A 17705-nucleotide genomic window follows, 5' to 3' on the forward strand; every position below is an offset into this window, starting at 1 on the left:
AATTCAAAGCAATTATTCCAATACAAAGAATTTTAACATCACACTGTGTTTAAATTAGAGTACAGACAAAACAATATGTTTTAAATGTTTAGTTTATTATGTCAGATAACCATAGGCTATTAGATTATGTCATTGAGCAAATCTAGACTTGTGGTTCACCTTAAATAATGCTTACATTATTTATGGTGTCAGTACATCGAAATGAGACAAATATTTTGTAAAGACACACGCAGAATTAACAAGTTTGTTAATGCTTACAGTGAGATGTCATTACAGTTCAAGGTAACATTGATATATTTTTCTATAGTCAAGTTAAAAAAAGGAAAAAGTGCAGCCATTGTTTTAATGAGAAAAAACAACAACTGCATAGAGATGTTTTATGAGTGGTCAATATCTACAGTGGGAGAACTCCATATATATGGCATTTTGCAGTTTATATTAAATATAAGCCTCTTTAACTTAAAATATTATTAAAATATATATTTAAAACTTTAAAATACTATAGATTTTAAACATTTCCCCAAAAATCTGATTTCTCTGGCTTTTAATTAATCAGATGTCTAATATCTGACCTCAATATCTTAATCCAACTCCATGTGCAATTATATTTGTATTGCACTTATTTTCCACAAAAATACCTAGCAGCCGTCATCCTCAAGAAATATTTGTGTCTGTTCCTAGCACGGGTTAAAGTGCGTTTTAATATTTTAAAACATAAAAAACCCTGAAAGTACCAAGAGCAAACAGGTCTGCAGATAAAAAACAACTACCATAAAGCATTCACAGCATATATATTAAAGCTTAGATATACGTAGATTTCTTCTTAAATATAAGAATATTATATTTGTTAAGGCTCTATGGGAAAATCATAAATTCCACCTTTGGCTTGCACTTTGTTTTTAAGGGTCCATTTATAAGACACAAACCACGCAAAACTACTGACGTTTACGTAAATATGATTTGGTGATATGTTGAGTTCACATTGCTGGTGAAGTGTAAGGCATGGTCAGGAATATTCTCCGGCGAGCAGGGCAGTCAGTCAGTCAGTCAACTTGTAAAGGGAATTTTTGACTTGCATTTACAATTTAACCAGTGAAAATAGTAAACATGACAGCACAATTAACTGCATTTACTGTAGTGAGGCCTTTGGAATTCAGTGTCAGTCACATGAACAAACAACAACAAAAGCACACGGACAACGATCCATTCACTTCTTCAATGTTTTTTTTTTTGTTTTTTTGAAAGCATGACTTTTGGTTTGCTCTTAAAAATGGACACCTGAAACGAGAGGCTTGAATCTAAAACTCTACTTTTGGTCTTTATGTTTCTCAACTTGACTGTCTGGCTCTTTGACTTTATAGTCAGCCAGAATGGCATGGGCAGTCTCTTTGCCGGTCTTCTTGACCATTGCCTTGATCCCCAGGTTGTCGATATTGAAAGCGGTGACGCCCACATTGATGGCTGAGTTGACAGCATGGTCTGTGGCCTGGCCCGCTTCCGCCCCATACCTTGATTATAGACAACCCAGATTAAGTAAAAGAGAGGATTGGGTGATGAAAGAGATGATTGAAAAATAAGCTTTAGAAGATGGAGAGAACTCAAAGCAGAGCAAAGCAGTTAAACATACATGCAGGGATTCAGTCATTTCTCTAGAGAAAAAGTATCAGATTTAAAATGTCAAATCAATCCTACAGATGGCATAAAAAGGTTTATTATGTTGTAATGTGCAAAGGTCGAAATGAAATTGGCCATTACTTTTAAGCACAGTTAAGGCCCTTTCACACCGTACGCGTAACGAAAAAGCGAATAGTTCGTGTCAAAACCATTTACATCAGCCGTGATGCGAATTTGCGACGTTCAGAGCTTCAACATTCCAAAACTTTCGCGCCGACAGCTGAGAAAACATGGATCCTTCATCATCATCATCCAGTGAAGACAAGCTTTTCATTTTCTTTCAAATACAGAAAAGGTTTTAGGTGCACCCAATTTTAAAGAACAGAGAGTCTGAAGGGGAGTAGCTATGCTAATCTTGTACAGGAGCTAAAACTTTATCATGGCCGGTTCCGCACTTACTGATGTCTGTGGGACAATTTGAGGAGCTCCTTCAGACAGTGGCACCGAATCTGACGAGACAAACCAAAAACTTCAGGAACCAATCGGTCCGGAGCAGTGTCTGGCAGTCTGCTGAGGTGAGCTGTCCTCTTAAAATCATCAGGGCTACGTTTACATGCAATCAAATAAACAATCCACTGTATGTGATTGGCTGAAACCTTTTCTGTCGCCGCAAAAGTGAAAAAAAAAAAAATCAACATCGAAGCGGAAAAAATAAAAGTAGTTTTTTCGCCGCAGCACATTCGCGTTCGGTGTGGAAGCACTCGTTACACAAACAGCTGATCAAAAAATAAAACCATCGCGCGAATTATTCGTGCGTCAAAATCACGTCCAGTGTGAAAGGGCCTTTAGAAAGTGAACGATGGTTGTAAAACAAACAAAAACAGAATGTGATCTTATATGAGCTATATCACCAATTATTGCCCACTTTTAAATATTGGACGATTATTGAAAGGAGTTAAACTTATTAGTACAGTATAAGAGGATTTACACATTGTTCAAAAGTTTGAGGTCAGTAAGATTGTATGTATGCTCACCAAAGCGGTGTTTATTTGAACAAAATTACATGCAGTAATATTGTGAAATATTATCAAATTTTTTGCTGGTAACCTAAAAATGGAGTAATGATGCTGAAAATTCTGTTTTGCCATCAGTGTCACATGATCCTTCAGAAATGTGGTGCTTAAGAAAGATTTCTCATCATTATCAATATTGAAAACAGTTAATATTTTTGTGATAACAGTGATACTTTTCCCCCCCAGGATTCTTTGATCAAAAAGAGCATTTATTTGAAATATAAATTATGTCTTTACAGTGACTTTTGATCAATTTAAAGCATCCTTGCTCCAAAGTATTTATTCATTTAAAAAAACTCAACTGACAATAAACTTACGAACAGTATTGTGTATACTGTATACTGTACATCTTGGCTGAATTGTGATTATGTTTGCCATATTGATTATGTTTGCCATCCGATACAACCCGGTAAAACCTTCTGTTGATGCAACAGCATAAGGAAATTCATAATTAAAAGGTTCAAAAGTTAACAATGAGAAAAATAAAGCAATGAGAGTAATGACTTTCAGCTGTTAGAAACAGATATTCATTCCATCACTGAGCTATGGATCAGTGTGCAAAGCAACACAGGATGCCAACGGGCGTGATGTAATCATTATGTCCAATAAATCATTAGCATTGCGTGCAAGAGCATCCATAAGCTTCAGCCATGCTCCTGACCATTAATTAAGGCCGTTTTACAGGGTGCAGGGGAAAATGTTTCTACTTGTTTTCAATTGGGGTGTCTGAAATGTTCCCCAGACCCCTAAATCTGTAAACAAATACATGGAAGAAACTAGTGTGAGTGCACTTTATTTTTCTGATCAAAGTTACTGGTGAGCAACTGCAAGTGCAGAAAGTTAAAACATTGGTATGATCAACTTAAAAGCAGGTGAAATGATCCGAGAACCTTGTGGAGTTACTGTACTTACTTATGTTTTACCGTGGTAACCGTCTCTGCTGCAACACTCTTTGCAATGTTCTTTGCTGCGACCTCCAACCCTGTCCACATCGTTGCAAATCCTGACAAAAGTATAGAGGCTTCTTTCAAAAACAATACCATTCAAAAAAAATTTTTTATTACGGTAATAAGCAAATTTACTGTAGCACTGAAAGCATTTAACTTTTGTAATAAATGTATGGTTGCAAACTTTGGTATTTATCATTTCAATGACTATAATGGACTGTCGGTATTTAAAAAAATCTAATATCACTTGGCTTTCTTTTCTTGCTCCAACCAAAAAACGTTTGTAAAGTACTTGACAAATCACATTAACTGTCTGATCAATAACGTCTATGAGACAATAATGTAATTGTAATTGCTTTGGAAGGAAAGAGTCTGACAGAACATAAATAAACAGTGAGTAAAGTAAGTGTATGTGACCGAAAACAGCAAAGAAGAGCATCCTTTCTGGGTTGAATGATTCGCTTCACCTTGAACTCCACTTGCTGCAACCACCATGGCACCGTCAATATTGGAGCGTCCATCCCTGTCTTTCTTCAGAGACTCTGGGATTAGCTTCCCTCCGTGTTTCTTCACATGGGGTGCCAGCTCTCGGCCAGCGTATCCAGCAACAGTGCACAGTCCATCCACTGGAACAGTACAGAACATGTTTTTTGCTCAAATCATCCACAGTAAATGAAGTGCATCTCATTTGTATTGACTATTATCAACAAAATGAGACATTTCCAAAGATAGTAACGGTGAGTTGCTAAACCCTTCCTTACCAAGGAACTGGCTGACTTTTACTGCTCCTCCTGTGGCCTGTTTGGCCACATGGAGGCTTCTGGTTACCGTGGGGCTGACTTGGGCTGGTTTGTCCTCTGGAGTGATGTGGTCTCGTAGTTTGGATGCACCTTTATGTATGGCTTTCCCGGTGTACTCCGCCCCCTTCACCAACCCCCAGCTCAGCCATGAAGCCCCTGTCGATAGATTTCAAGACGTAAACCGACTACGCTGCTTGTTTAAATACTGTACATTATTAAGTGTTTCCTGTCTCTTTTATCGGACTTTCTATAAGTATTTTTGGTGTTAACAACGGTATAGGTTCTTCTAGCACAACACAAATAGTTGGACAATAAACCAACAGTCCTAAATTCTTCAAACACTAGGGCCTGGTTTCACAGACAGGGCTTAGACTAAACCAGGATTAGGCCTTAGTTCAATTAGGACATTTAAGTGGCTTTTATAAACTTGCCTTAGAAAAAAAAAAACGGGTGTGCATTTCGAGACAAAACAATGGCAGTGACATAATTTTAAGATGTGCCAGTACAAGTTGCTTTCAGTTAAAACAGCTCAAACATAGGCCTACATTTTAGCCTGGGACTAGTTAAGCGTTGTCTGTGAAACTGGGGGTAAGTTTATGATTTCTAAATCCACAAAGTGATAAACAATGACAGTATTTATGTTTTCTCATTGTATTGTTTAATAATGATACTAAAAAAAAAAATCATAGGCAATGGCATAACTTATATTTTCACCAGATGCCAAATAGACACATGTAAACAGAAGTTATATAAGCTATATATAAATAATTTAAGTTCAAATTTGAACAAGCTGTTGAATTACAGTAGAATACTGTAAAAAAAATATTTGAATATACTCTACTGGTCAACACATAAAAAAATTAAAATAAATAAACGTTTATTCCGTAAGTATACAATAAAATTAATCCAAAATGACAATAAATATATTCATAATATTACAAAAGATTAAGATAAATGCTGTTCTTTTGAACTTTAAATTTATAAAAAATTATATAAATATATATATATATATATATATATATACACACACACACAATGCATATATAAACAATGTATATATAAATTGGCACAACTACTTTTCACATTAATAATAATAATGCTTCATGAGCATCAAATCATATTAGAATGATTTCTGATGGCTCATGTGACACTGGAGTAATGATGATGAAAATACAGCTTTACCATCACATAAATAAATGACTTGTATTTGATTACTGAATATATTAGAAATATTACTTTTAATCCTAATAATATTTCACAAATATTACTGTTTTTACTGTATTTTAGACCAAAATAAAATGCAGCTTTGGTGAGCATAAGATATTTCTTTAACAACCCCAAACATGTTAAATAGGTTTCATTCATTCTATTTATTCAAGCCTTATTTAGGGAGATCAGACCTCCCCCCGGCTTACCAGTCAGGATCCCCTGAGCTACCTTCTCGCTCCATTCAGGAAGAACCTTGTCCTCCTCAGCAGCAGAGGGCGATGCTTCAGCTGCAGGAGGGCCTATCGGCACCTTCTGACCCAGGTTAATGGTATCGGTTTCGCCATCTGATGCCTTGGACACACAGGATAGCGGGCAACAGTTAAAACAGAGCATCCTAAAGAGTATGCTCAAGCAATCACTAAAAGCAAATGGTGACTTGTAGGATGACTATATGGACATAAGCCAGTATTGTGAATTACACAAGGAGGGAATGGTTCCAGATTTTTCCCTGTTTGCCAAAAAAAACCTTTGTTGTCTCTAAACACTTGAGCCAGTGAGTCAGCATGGTCTGCTACAACAACCTGTTATTTCCACAACAATGGGGGTGTTTGTCGTCGCCCCCTCCTTTACAGGGAACGGCGGCACTTGGTTCCAAACTCAGCAGCGGCTGCTCTGCGAAATGACTCCTAAAAGCATTATGATGTGTTTTTTTCTGACTCACATAACCACAAGAATCGGATTATGACTCATTATAAAGCAACTGACTTTAAAAGACAAAGAATAATGATGCGGGTGAGCTACTGTTACACTTGGCTGCGCTCTCGTTGACAACTATCCTGCGGTGAGAAGGGAAACAAAGGTGTTCTTGGTTTGCTAAGAGCATTACAGCTAATTAATTCTCCTTCTCATGTACAGTATGCTCTCAATCCATGGAACCGCAGGGGAGTGCGCCAGCTAAAAAGCGCAAGCCAAGCCCGCTCACCATTTCATGAATAATGAACATAATACCCAAAGCCGAAGGTGTAAGAACAGTCTTGTATATCTGTGTTACAGGCAGTGCAAGCAGCAGAAAGCAGAGAAGCATTGTAAGGACCACATGAACTGTTAAGTGCATTAAATGATAATGCAAGAATGAAAATGAAATCAAAGATACAGTAGTTCCATTCAGCATATCAAACAACTTAAAAGTATTTCTAGTAATAATGTAATTCTGGGTGATCTGATCACAAAGGGGCAAAATATGATTACCATTATTAAATATTGAACTTTTCCCCTCCTTGAACTGCCACCTTAACGTGGTGGAGGGGTTTGAGTACCTGAAAGACCCTAGGAGCTATGTTGTCCGGGGCTATATGCCCCTGGTAGGGTCTCCCAAGGCAAACAGGTCCTAGGTGACGGGTCAGACTAAGAGCGGTTCACAAACCCCCTTATGATAAGCAACAGATCGAGGACCGTGACGTCGCCCGGTATGGCGCAGCCGGGGCCCCACCCTGGAGCCAGGCCCGGGGTTGGGGCTCGTATGCGAGCGTCTGGTGGCCGGGCCTCCCCCCACGGGGTCCGGCCGGGCTCAGCCCGAAGGAGCGACGTGGGGCCGCCTTCCCGTGGGCTCACCACCTGCAGGAGGGGCCATAAGGGGCCGGTGCTGAGAGGATCGGGCGGCAGTCGAAGGCGGGGGCCTCGACAACCCGATCCCTGGACACGGAAACTAGCTCTAGGGACGTGGAACGTCACCTCGCTGGCGGGGAAGGAGCCTGAGATTGTGCGTGAGGTTGAGAGGTTCCAACTAGAGATAGTTGGTATCACCTCTACGCACGGCTTAGGCTCTGGAACCACACTCCTTGATAGAGGATGGACTCTTCACCACTCTGGAGTTGCCCATGGTGAGAGGCGGCGGGCTGGTGTGGGTTTGCTTATAGCCCCCCAGCTCAGCCCCCATGTGTTGGAGTTTACCCCGGTGAACGAGAGGGTCGTTTCCCTGCGCCTACGGGTCGGGGATAGGTCTCTCACTGTTGTGTGTGCCTACGGGCCAAACGGCAGTGCAGAGTACCCGGCCTTCTTGGAGTCTCTGGGAGGGGTGCTAGAAAGTGCTCCGACTGGAGACTCCGTCGTTCTACTGGGGGACTTCAATGCTCACGTGGGCAACGACAGTGTAACCTGGAGGGGCGTGATTGGGAGGAACGGCCCCCCTGATCTGAACCCGAGCGGTGTTCAGTTATTGGACTTCTGTGCTAGTTACAGTTTGTCCATAACGAACACCATGTTCAAGCATAAGGGTGTCCATCAGTACACGTGGCACCAGGACACCCTAGGCCGTAGGTCGATGATCGACTTTGTGGTCGTTTCATCTGACCTGCGGCCGTATGTCTTGGACACTCGGGTAAAGAGAGGGGCGGAGCTGTCAACTGATCACCACCTGGTGGTGAGTTGGATCCGATGGCGGAAGAGGAAGCTGGACAGACTCGGCAGACCCAAGCGTACTGTAAGGGTCTGCTGGGAACGTTTGGCCGAGTCTCCTGTCAGAGAGATCTTCAACTCCCACCTCCGGCGGAGCTTCGACCGGATCCCGAGGGAGGCTGGAGATATTGAGTCCGAGTGGACCATGTTCTCCACCTCCATTGTCGAAGCAGCCACTCGGAGCTGTGGCCGTAAGGTCTCCGGTGCCTGTCGAGGCGGCAATCCCCGAACCCGGTGGTGGACACCGGAAGTAAGGGATGCCGTCAAGCTGAAGAAGGAGTCCTATCGGGCCTGGTTGGCTTGTGGGACTCCTGAGGCAGCTGACGGGTACCGGCAGGCCAAGCGAACTGCAGCCCGGGTGGTTGTGGAGGCAAAAACTCGGGCCTGGGAGGAGTTCGGAGAGGCCATGGAAAATGACTATCGGCTGGCCTCGAAGAGATTCTGGCAAACCGTCCGGCGACTCAGGAGAGGGAAGCAGTGCCCCACCAACGCTGTTTACAGTGGAGGTGGGCAGCTGTTGACCTCAACTGGGGATGTCGTCGGACGGTGGAAGGAATACTTCGAGGATCTCCTCAATCCCGCCGTCACGTCTTCCATTGAGGAAGCAGAGGCTGAGGGCTCGGAGGTTGACCCGTCCATCTCCCAAGCTGAAGTCACCGAGGTAGTCAAGAAACTCCTCGGTGGCAAGGCACCGGGGGTGGATGAGATCCGCCCTGAGTACCTCAAGTCTCTGGATGTTGCGGGGCTGTCTTGGCTGACACGCCTCTGCAGCATCGCGTGGCGGTCGGGGACAGTACCTCTGGGATGGCAGACTGGGGTGGTGGTCCCTCTTTTTAAGAAGGGGGACCGGAGAGTGTGTTCCAACTACAGGGGGATCACACTTCTCAGCCTCCCCGGGAAAGTCTATGCTAGGGTACTGGAGAGGAGATTACGGCCGATAGTAGAACCTCGGATTCAGGAGGAACAGTGCGGTTTTCGTCCCGGCCGTGGAACACTGGACCAGCTCTATACCCTCTACAGGGTGCTGGAGGGTTCATGGGAGTTTGCCCAACCAATCCACATGTGCTTTGTGGATTTGGAGAAGGCATTCGACTGTGTCCCTCGAGGCGGCCTGTGGAGGGTGCTCCGGGAGTATGGGGTCCGGGGTCCTTTGCTAAGGGCTGTCCGGTCCCTATACGACCGGAGCAGGAGCTTGGTTCGCATTGCCGGCAGTAAGTCAGACTTGTTCCCGGTGCATGTTGGACTTCGGCAGGGCTGCCCTTTGTCGCCGGTTCTGTTCATAATATTTATGGACAGAATTTCTAGGCGCAGCCAGGGGCCGGAGGGTGTCAGGTTCGGGGACCACACGATTTCATCTCTGCTCTTTGCGGATGATGTTGTCGTGTTGGCCCCTACAGACCAGGACCTTCAGCATGCACTGGGACGGTTTGCAGCCGAGTGTGAAGCGGCTGGGATGAGAATCAGCACCTCCAAATCCGAGGCCATGGTCCTCAGTCGGAAAAGGGTGGCTTGCTCACTTCAGGTTGGTGGAGAGTTCCTGCCTCAAGTGGAGGAGTTTAAGTATCTTGGGGTCTTGTTCACGAGTGAGGGAAGGATGGAACGGGAGATTGACAGACGGATCGGTGCAGCTGCTGCAGTAATGCGGTCGTTGTACCGGTCTGTCGTGGTGAAGAAAGAGCTGAGCCGCAAGGCGAAGCTCTCGATTTACCGGTCAATCTACGTTCCTACTCTCACCTATGGTCATGAGCTTTGGGTCATGACCGAAAGAACAAGATCCCGGATACAGGCGGCCGAAATGAGCTTTCTCCGCAGAGTGGCTGGGCGATCCCTTAGAGATAGGGTGAGGAGCTCGGTCACTCGGGAGGAGCTCAGAGTAGAGTCGCTGCTCCTCCACATCGAGAGGGGTCAGCTGAGGTGGCTCGGGCATCTGTTCCGGATGCCTCCTGAACGCCTTCCTGGGAAGGTGTTCCGGGCACGTCCCACCGGGAGGAGACCCCGAGGAAGACCTAGGACACGCTGGAGAGACTATGTCTCCCGGCTGGCCTGGGAACGCCTCGGTGTCCCCCCGGAAGAGCTGGAGGAAGTGTCTAGGGAGAGGGAAGTCTGGGTGTCTCTGCTTAGACTGCTGCCCCCGCGACCCGGCCCCGGATAAGCGGAAGAAGATGGATGGATGGAATATTGAACTTTTAAGAAATCTATCTATCTATATACTGGCCATTAATGTGCCTGGAGTCTTTCTATTATGTAAGGGGTACATTTTAAACATATTTGACAAAGGTACGTTTGTTGTAAAACTTTTTAGTTAGTGCACTTTTAAGTCAAGCACTCCAATGTGATAGCCTACTTAAAGATCACCCTGCTGTGTTGTTATTTGTAGCATAAATATACACAACCAAAATGCACTTGTCATTCAGTGGTCCTGCAATGCTTTAGTACCTTATAGAAATCTTTTAAACTCTCAAATACACCTGAAATCTGTAAAGATATAAAGGGTCAATGAGGCAGGCAGGTGCAATGATGTGTGCCCAATGCAAGTAACATGCAAAAATCAGATTTAAAGGCCATTCCAAACACATGCACATAATTCATGCACTTAAAGTGTGTGAACATTATGCATCTAAAATACATAAAAATGTTACCACGGTGTAAAATTCTTGATTATAGTCTGTTCTGAAGAGAGAAAAAAGAAAACTCAAAAAATACCAAATAGGAGCAGCAACAAGTGAGATACTGGAATTAATATTCAAAGCAGCAGAGATTGGGTCAGTGACAAACACAAAGTTTGAGACGATGTTGAGCAACCACACCTGCTCTGAAGCCACAGCTGACCCCTGTGTTTCTGAGGTGGGACCTGAGGGGACACAGGGACAGCTCACCTGGACACGCAGGTCAGTCAATTGAGAAAGTACATTCTGGAATAGTTCACGTTCCTTCTGGGGAAGCTCGGAAGAAAGGACCACCCCAACATACGAGCCCGGGTTGGGAGCCATCATGTCAGGGAACATGTAGACCCCAGTGTTGCACAGCAGGACTGGGGAGTCAGAGGCCATCAATGGGTAAAGCCAGTCACAAACCTGAAATTAGTGAATCAAAAAATAAGTGTGAATTAGCCTACTCAAGTAGGACAGTTTTAACTTTTAAACTACCCATACAATCAGAGAGCAGCTATTGGCTGATATGAATGTTTCGTAATGTTGGCCCTTACCCAAAAGCCACACAAATATGCAGGCAATAAAGAGTTGATAAGCATGACCATGTTGACCCAAGAACATGTTCTTATTGGGACATAGGCTACTCATCATTACCATATATTAATTCACTTAAACGTATCGTCTCACTTCACTTTATAATAGACTACTTTACAGATCAAATCATAAAAATTCTTACAGAATAATTCATATAAATGATTTATCAAAAATATACAATCACATGTATTATTTTAATAAATTCCTTAGAAACTAATATTAATATTGAATTAAAATGGTGATTTGAAAAGCCTTACTTTACAGACAAAACGATAAAAATCTAAATCTTTATTAAAAGCATGGGAATCACTTGTATTATTTAATTATAATTTAAATGAATATTCGTTTAAAGTAGCGCTTTTAAAGTCCTGTCTTGGTTTGTGAGACCTGATATTGCAGACTATTGTAGATCTACGAGATAAAAAAATAAAAAAAGAAGTAAAGAAACTTTAAATTCTAAATTGCTTCTAATCCAGCTGCTGACTGACAATATATTTTCTTTAGATATGTAATGGGTTAACTTGCTATCAGTGCAAAGTTAGAAATGGATATTGCCCCGTGTATTTCTAGGGAGGATCAGAATCTAGAGTTCAGGTCTGGATTTCCTTCAAGTGGAGACCGTGGACAGCTCTGCAGTTAGATTCATTCATCTTGTCCTCCTCATGACTGCTAGCATTAAATTGGATTACCGTCAAAGCCTAAAGCGCAGCAACTGGAGGTTCTTTATTCAGATTCATGACACAGCTAATGCATGACCTCAATGTCCATGTGGAGAGATGATACAGTTTACTTTATGATGTTAGAGTATTTGGGCCATGATAGAAGTTATACAAGGCTCACATGTTTATACTAAATTTTCTGATATCCATACAATTACCTAATGTTGTAAATTGCGAATTTAAATTAGGCATATTATCAACCATTAACACAAACAATAGCAGGGTTCAAGTGTAAACTATTGTCTCATATTCTGTTGATTATATTGTTTCTCATTTACAAAAAATACTATCAACTCATAAAGCTCATTCTGTAACACCACTCCACCAGATAACTGGGGCTGTCCCAGGATGATGTCACTCGGTGAAAGCTTATTGGATATCAGCAGTGAGCATACAGTCACATGACACCATTAAGAAACAACAGATGAGGTCAGCCTTTATTTAAAACAACACCATCTCAAAAATGAAGGGAGTTTTAGAGCCAGACAAAATGTTGTGAAAGTAGGTAACAGACAACATGACTTCAAACAAGCCTCCTTGGACCATTATGTCCAAATTCCTGGAATTGAATAAATCTACTAGTCTCTATGGGTGAAAAGAGCACACAAAAAGCAACAGTTTTTGGTAGAATATCACGAAACTTGCCTAAAATGTGAATGGGTCACATTTAGGCTAACCCACAAAATAAAAAGACAAAAATAAGAAATTCTATGTGGCAAACAGGGCAGGGCCGAGAGCCTTTTGAACGGAGTAAGGCGGCCGGTGGCGCGAGTGTTAAGCTAAGCGACACCTGCGCCCCACAACGGTATCAGTTCCCACGGAGGAGCTCCAGAAGGATAAAAAGAGGAGTGATGACAGTGGAAGACGAGAGAGGACCAGGCCTGGAATTTATCTTGTCGTTTCATTTTAGTTTATGTGGCAGTCGTCCATGAGGCGTCGTTGTTTTTTTATTTGGGGGATTATATAGATTAGATTCATATAAAATTTTTGTGTATTAAAGTAATGAGAATTTGGGGAGGATATGCAAGTAATTGTCATGAAAATAATGAAAAATAAATAAATGAAAAAAAAGAGAAACTTTCCTGTTCCTAAATGTTCCTAAAACAGGCTTAATTTTCTTTCCGCAAGCACACACACACACGTACATATCCCCATTGGGAAAAAACATGTCCTGCACATTTCTTTGTGAGATTCTCTCTTTCAGGCATATGAAGAGGAATTAAATAACAGAACTTGTGATTTCTTACCTGTAGGAAGGCAGGTGGCCTGTTTGGAATCCTCTCTGAGCACTCATTGGTGAACTTTACGATGCGTAGGTACCCTGGGTAAGAGGGAGCGCTCACTTGCCCCTCAGGGGTAACGAAGAAGATCTGCACTCCTTGAGGAAGGAAAAAGAGTTCATCCCCATCCTCCCCCAGACTCTGAAGAGAGGGTGTGGAATTAGACGTTTGGCTGTAGAACTCATCGCCAACCAAGGAGAGCTCGCCAGAGTCGGTGCCGTAGGAAATGCTCAGGTGTCCGTCAGCGGCCTGAGGGGTGTACGCAGGGGGCTGGTCGCTTAACATATTGGGTTGCATAGTTGGGGAGACCGGAACTGGCCCACCTGAAGCCCCTGCAACGTTAGAAGGGAGCATCTGCGGTGGAGTTGGCCTCTCAGGCTTGACCTTCGGGACTTCAGGGTAGAGTTTCTGAGGGGCTGCGCTGCTATCCGAGACTCCGTCGGGGTCTGGCGTGGTCCCCAGCATGGCTAGACGGGTGGTGATGTTGTTGAGGGTCTCCTGCATCTTGCGCTGCATCTGCCTAGCCGCTTCCCAGGAGGAACCCACGCACTCTACACCCTGCGAAGGCACACTAAGAGCCCTGAGGAGGTGCTGCCGTCCTTGCCTGTACAGTTTTAGTGCCTCTGCGTTATGGCCCGCCTCATCCTCGGTCAGGCCTTTATTGATGCACTCAAATGCCTTCTCGTACCCATCTTTAATCACTTGCAGCCTGGCTTGATCAAATGCCTCTTGCTTTGCTTGCTCCATAACTGAAAGGAAAAGTCAGAAATACTGTCAACTCCATGGATTTCAATATGTTATAATTGTACCAAGTTACTAATTTAGTTACTTTTCTAAAGAAAAAACGTATCAATATACGTTAAATTCAATTAATATGCGTCATAGAAATGAAGTCAAACAACCTTTTTCACACACGTCTTTCCCGGCTTATTAGCACTGAACCAGCTTAACGTTACACAGACCATGACCGTGTCATATGAGGATTTACAAACAAAACACCTGATTAACATTGCGAAGTGACAATCAAAATTAAAGAGGCCCAGCTGGTATCGAGTGAATCTTGAAACACGAGTAACTTATTAAGTTTCAAAGCCACAGAATCCAACATAATTTAGAGTGTTACTGGCTAACAACACCCTTTCATAAAGCCCACATATAAACCTCTGTCTCTCACTGGTAACATTCAAGGCATTTAACCAAGCATTTCCATTTGGCAACTCACCAGGAGATGTGATAAAATGACGTGAAATATGGAGTTTAATGTGTGTTTCGCGTTATTCCGGGTTTGTTGACTGAACAGCTTCAGCTCTCTGACAGCTGAGCTGCTGCTCGACTTGTGCGTGTCTGTTGCGTGATCGAATAAAGAAGTTTATCTTGCATAGATTGCAGCGCGTCCACTACACATTCACTTCCGCCTTAAGTCACCTGCTGCGTTTTGAGGTTTCTGATTGGTTAGATGAGTGCTCGACAGATGTAGCGTAGTTCACGTATTTTAGTCAAACGTTTTTTCCACCAACATTTAGGGTTAACATGTCAACAACAACAACAACAACATCAACAACAAAAATGTATTAGGGAAATAGTGATGAATATACTTAGTAAACGTTAACAGGTAAGCCACCCAATGATTAGACGAATCTTTACTATTTAAGACTGACATATTTCTATAATTGACACTTTGAAGATAGGCTTTCCATTTGTCAATATGCCTTTAAAGATTGAATGTGACGTTTTAATACTCATATTGTTGGCCCATGAAGTTAGTGTAAGAAGGTTTTAATTTGTACTGTGAGGAATTTCCTGCAGCCTTTGAAACGCCTGTAAATGTTCAGAGCATGTTTTTCTCTCTCTCCTTTAACTGGATTAATAGCATAAATAAAGGCAGGTTTTCTTTGTATTTGTTTTCAAAATGTTTCCCACCCCATCTAATTAAGAGCAGTCACTTATAAAAAAAGTATAATGTGCTTTAGCACTCAAATATTTGTGTTTATATGAACGGTTAACTCCAGACAGTTTTATGTATGAAGATAATTCTTCACAGACTATTGCTATGTTCATGATTGATTTCAGGCATCTATAGTTGCCAGAAAAAAAATATATTGGGCAGATCGCTTTTGTATAAGACTTTATTTAAGAAACCCTATTCAGGATGAAGTTAAGTTCAAGTATATACACAGAAATTTTGACTAATAAGCCAATAATAATTTTTAAGTTAGGACCGATATCCAATAAATGACTGATAGGCCTATACAAATTCTATATTTTTTCTCTAAACAAATAATAAAAAATAAAATAAAAAAAATAATAATTTGTAATACGCTAAATGTATGCATCACAATATAATATACATTGTAAAAATGTATATTAATTTTGAGATTTAGGCTACACTATTAAATTTAACAGCGTTATTAAATTATTAGTAATATCAAGTCAACTTTAAGTGAGCATTATGACTGTAAAGGTAATCTAAACCTGGCCTAGCTAACAGGGAACATTCTCAAAACTTTGGCAAACGTTCTGACAAGGCTCTCAAAGTTATGAACAAACATTCAGTCATGACAACTCTCGGAGTGACCAGCATTTATTGGCATTGGACAAGATCTGCTACGCTGAGCAAAAATAACAGACAAAGGAAAGGCTGCTAGCAATAAATGGTAGAAGCCCCATAGCAGACCTCTACAGGTGGCGCTGGGGAGGAAGAGGGATATCAAAAGCTTTCATAATCACCCAACATGCTGATTGCAGGATAGATAAGATTTGAAACTTCTGATTGGCTGGTGCCACAGCATTGGAAGAACCAATCCACGTTTGGTTTGAGTTTCATGCCTGAACTATGTATTTATTCCAGTAATGTTTATATAACGTTCGTTCAAAGCTATCAGGTCTTTGAATATGTTGAATATTTTAAATATTATTTAGGCCAGTGTTACTCGCGAGCCTCCTGCTGCTTTTCAAGCTCTAATTTGTGGCCCGCATGGCGGTAAAAAATACGGTAATACATTTCAGGCTATGGGATGTTTATCTGAAACATTTAAGTTGAATGTCAATGTTTTTTATTTATTTATGATTTTATAAAAATCATATATTTTTTCAGATGGTTCAAAGAACATTTACAAATGAACGTTCTCGTAATACTTGTAAAATGATAACGATGTTTTCTCTAATGTTCACACAAACAAGAAAAAAAAATATTTTTTAACTAGACGTTTTGAACATGCAGAGAACATTAATAGGAACATTACCAAAACATTATTTTTATATTTTAGTTTGCTGGGAACATATACAATATCAACTGATCTGATGAAAAAATATATTTTATCACAATATGTGTATAGCCATTGATCGACAGAGGGCGCTGTATATACATGTTAAACACCAGCGTTGAAAACAAGGGGTGTTCGAGGCTATGCAGTCCATGTCTATTTTTTGTGTTTGTACAGTACACTGGAAAACACCTGGAGCAGGAGGCATGTAAAGTTCAGTGTGAGAAACACTCTGCCTGTTTTTGCAAAAAAAGGGGGGAAAGTATAGAAAGCTTGAGATTTTGAGACAGTCAGACAGAGAGTTGGCGACCCTCGTGAAGCTCTCAAGGTGCATTCTACTACATCTGCTCCATGCATTACTTCACTTTTGAAAGGCCTTGTGTTCAACATTAGTAACGGCATCCGCCGACCAGCTGAACAGCAAAATATATACTGCACAGACAAAACTACTTACATGAGAACAAGCTGGAAAATCGTATTTGTTGTTTGTACACATGTGACACACTCACACAAGTGCTAATTAATTACAGAACACATAGACATGTGAATGGTGAGATATGAAAACGTGCGTTAAAATAGACTCAAAGCGCATGACATCACTGGAAGCATGACATCACAACACCGTCAAACTAAACCAAAGCATATGGCTGCACTATATCGCAGTGCATGTACAATAATAACAGGAATTCACATAAACCCCCCTGGGGAAAGAGAAAGTTATTGCCCTATAAATCTTCATAAACTGTCACAACAGTGCCCTTAAAGTTCAGGAGTGAAGGGTCCAAATTTAGGGACTGTAAACAAGCATGCTTTCAATATGTATATTTAAGTCATTTTACATTCTTAAAGCTGTGTATTGATATGAAGTTTATAATGGTCAACATTTATGATCCTAGTTTATACACCCACCACCGCTTTACATTATGTTGCTTGGATGATATCACTGGGTCACAGGAGTTGTGATGTTTTTCAACGAGCTCTCCATGCAGGGTTCTGCAGCACCACATGCGTCATGTTTGACCCCTGAAGTCCTATTTATAAAACGCTGCTTATAGGGTTTTATGGGATATTTACAGAGATTTACACACAGTGGTGTGCATG

General features: G+C 41.7%; 1 protein-coding gene across 6 annotated transcripts; it reads right to left on the reverse strand.

The window, feature by feature from the left end:
* Positions 1 to 74: 74 nt before the first annotated feature.
* Positions 75 to 14773, reverse strand: spartb (spartin b). 6 transcript variants are annotated; one of them, XM_079610636.1, is made up of 8 exons: positions 14564 to 14764; positions 13309 to 14090; positions 10974 to 11171; positions 5850 to 5994; positions 4396 to 4590; positions 4102 to 4260; positions 3600 to 3690; positions 75 to 1508 (listed from the first exon to the last, which is right to left on the reverse strand). In XM_079610636.1, the coding sequence occupies exons 2-8, from the start codon at positions 14086 to 14088 to the stop codon at positions 1307 to 1309; spliced, it is 1770 nt and encodes a 589-aa protein (XP_079466762.1). In that variant the 5' UTR covers positions 14089 to 14090; positions 14564 to 14764; the 3' UTR covers positions 75 to 1306. The 6 variants fall into 6 exon arrangements, with proteins under 6 accessions (XP_079466762.1, XP_079466760.1, XP_079466763.1 ...); XM_079610634.1 differs by having other exon boundaries at positions 10905 to 11171; XM_079610637.1 differs by lacking the exon at positions 14564 to 14764 and adding an exon at positions 14244 to 14392.
* Positions 14774 to 17705: the final 2932 nt, after the last annotated feature.

Source organism: Phoxinus phoxinus (assembly GCF_949152265.1).
Source record: "Phoxinus phoxinus genome assembly, chromosome: 4".
NCBI lineage: Eukaryota > Metazoa > Chordata > Actinopteri > Cypriniformes > Leuciscidae > Phoxinus > Phoxinus phoxinus.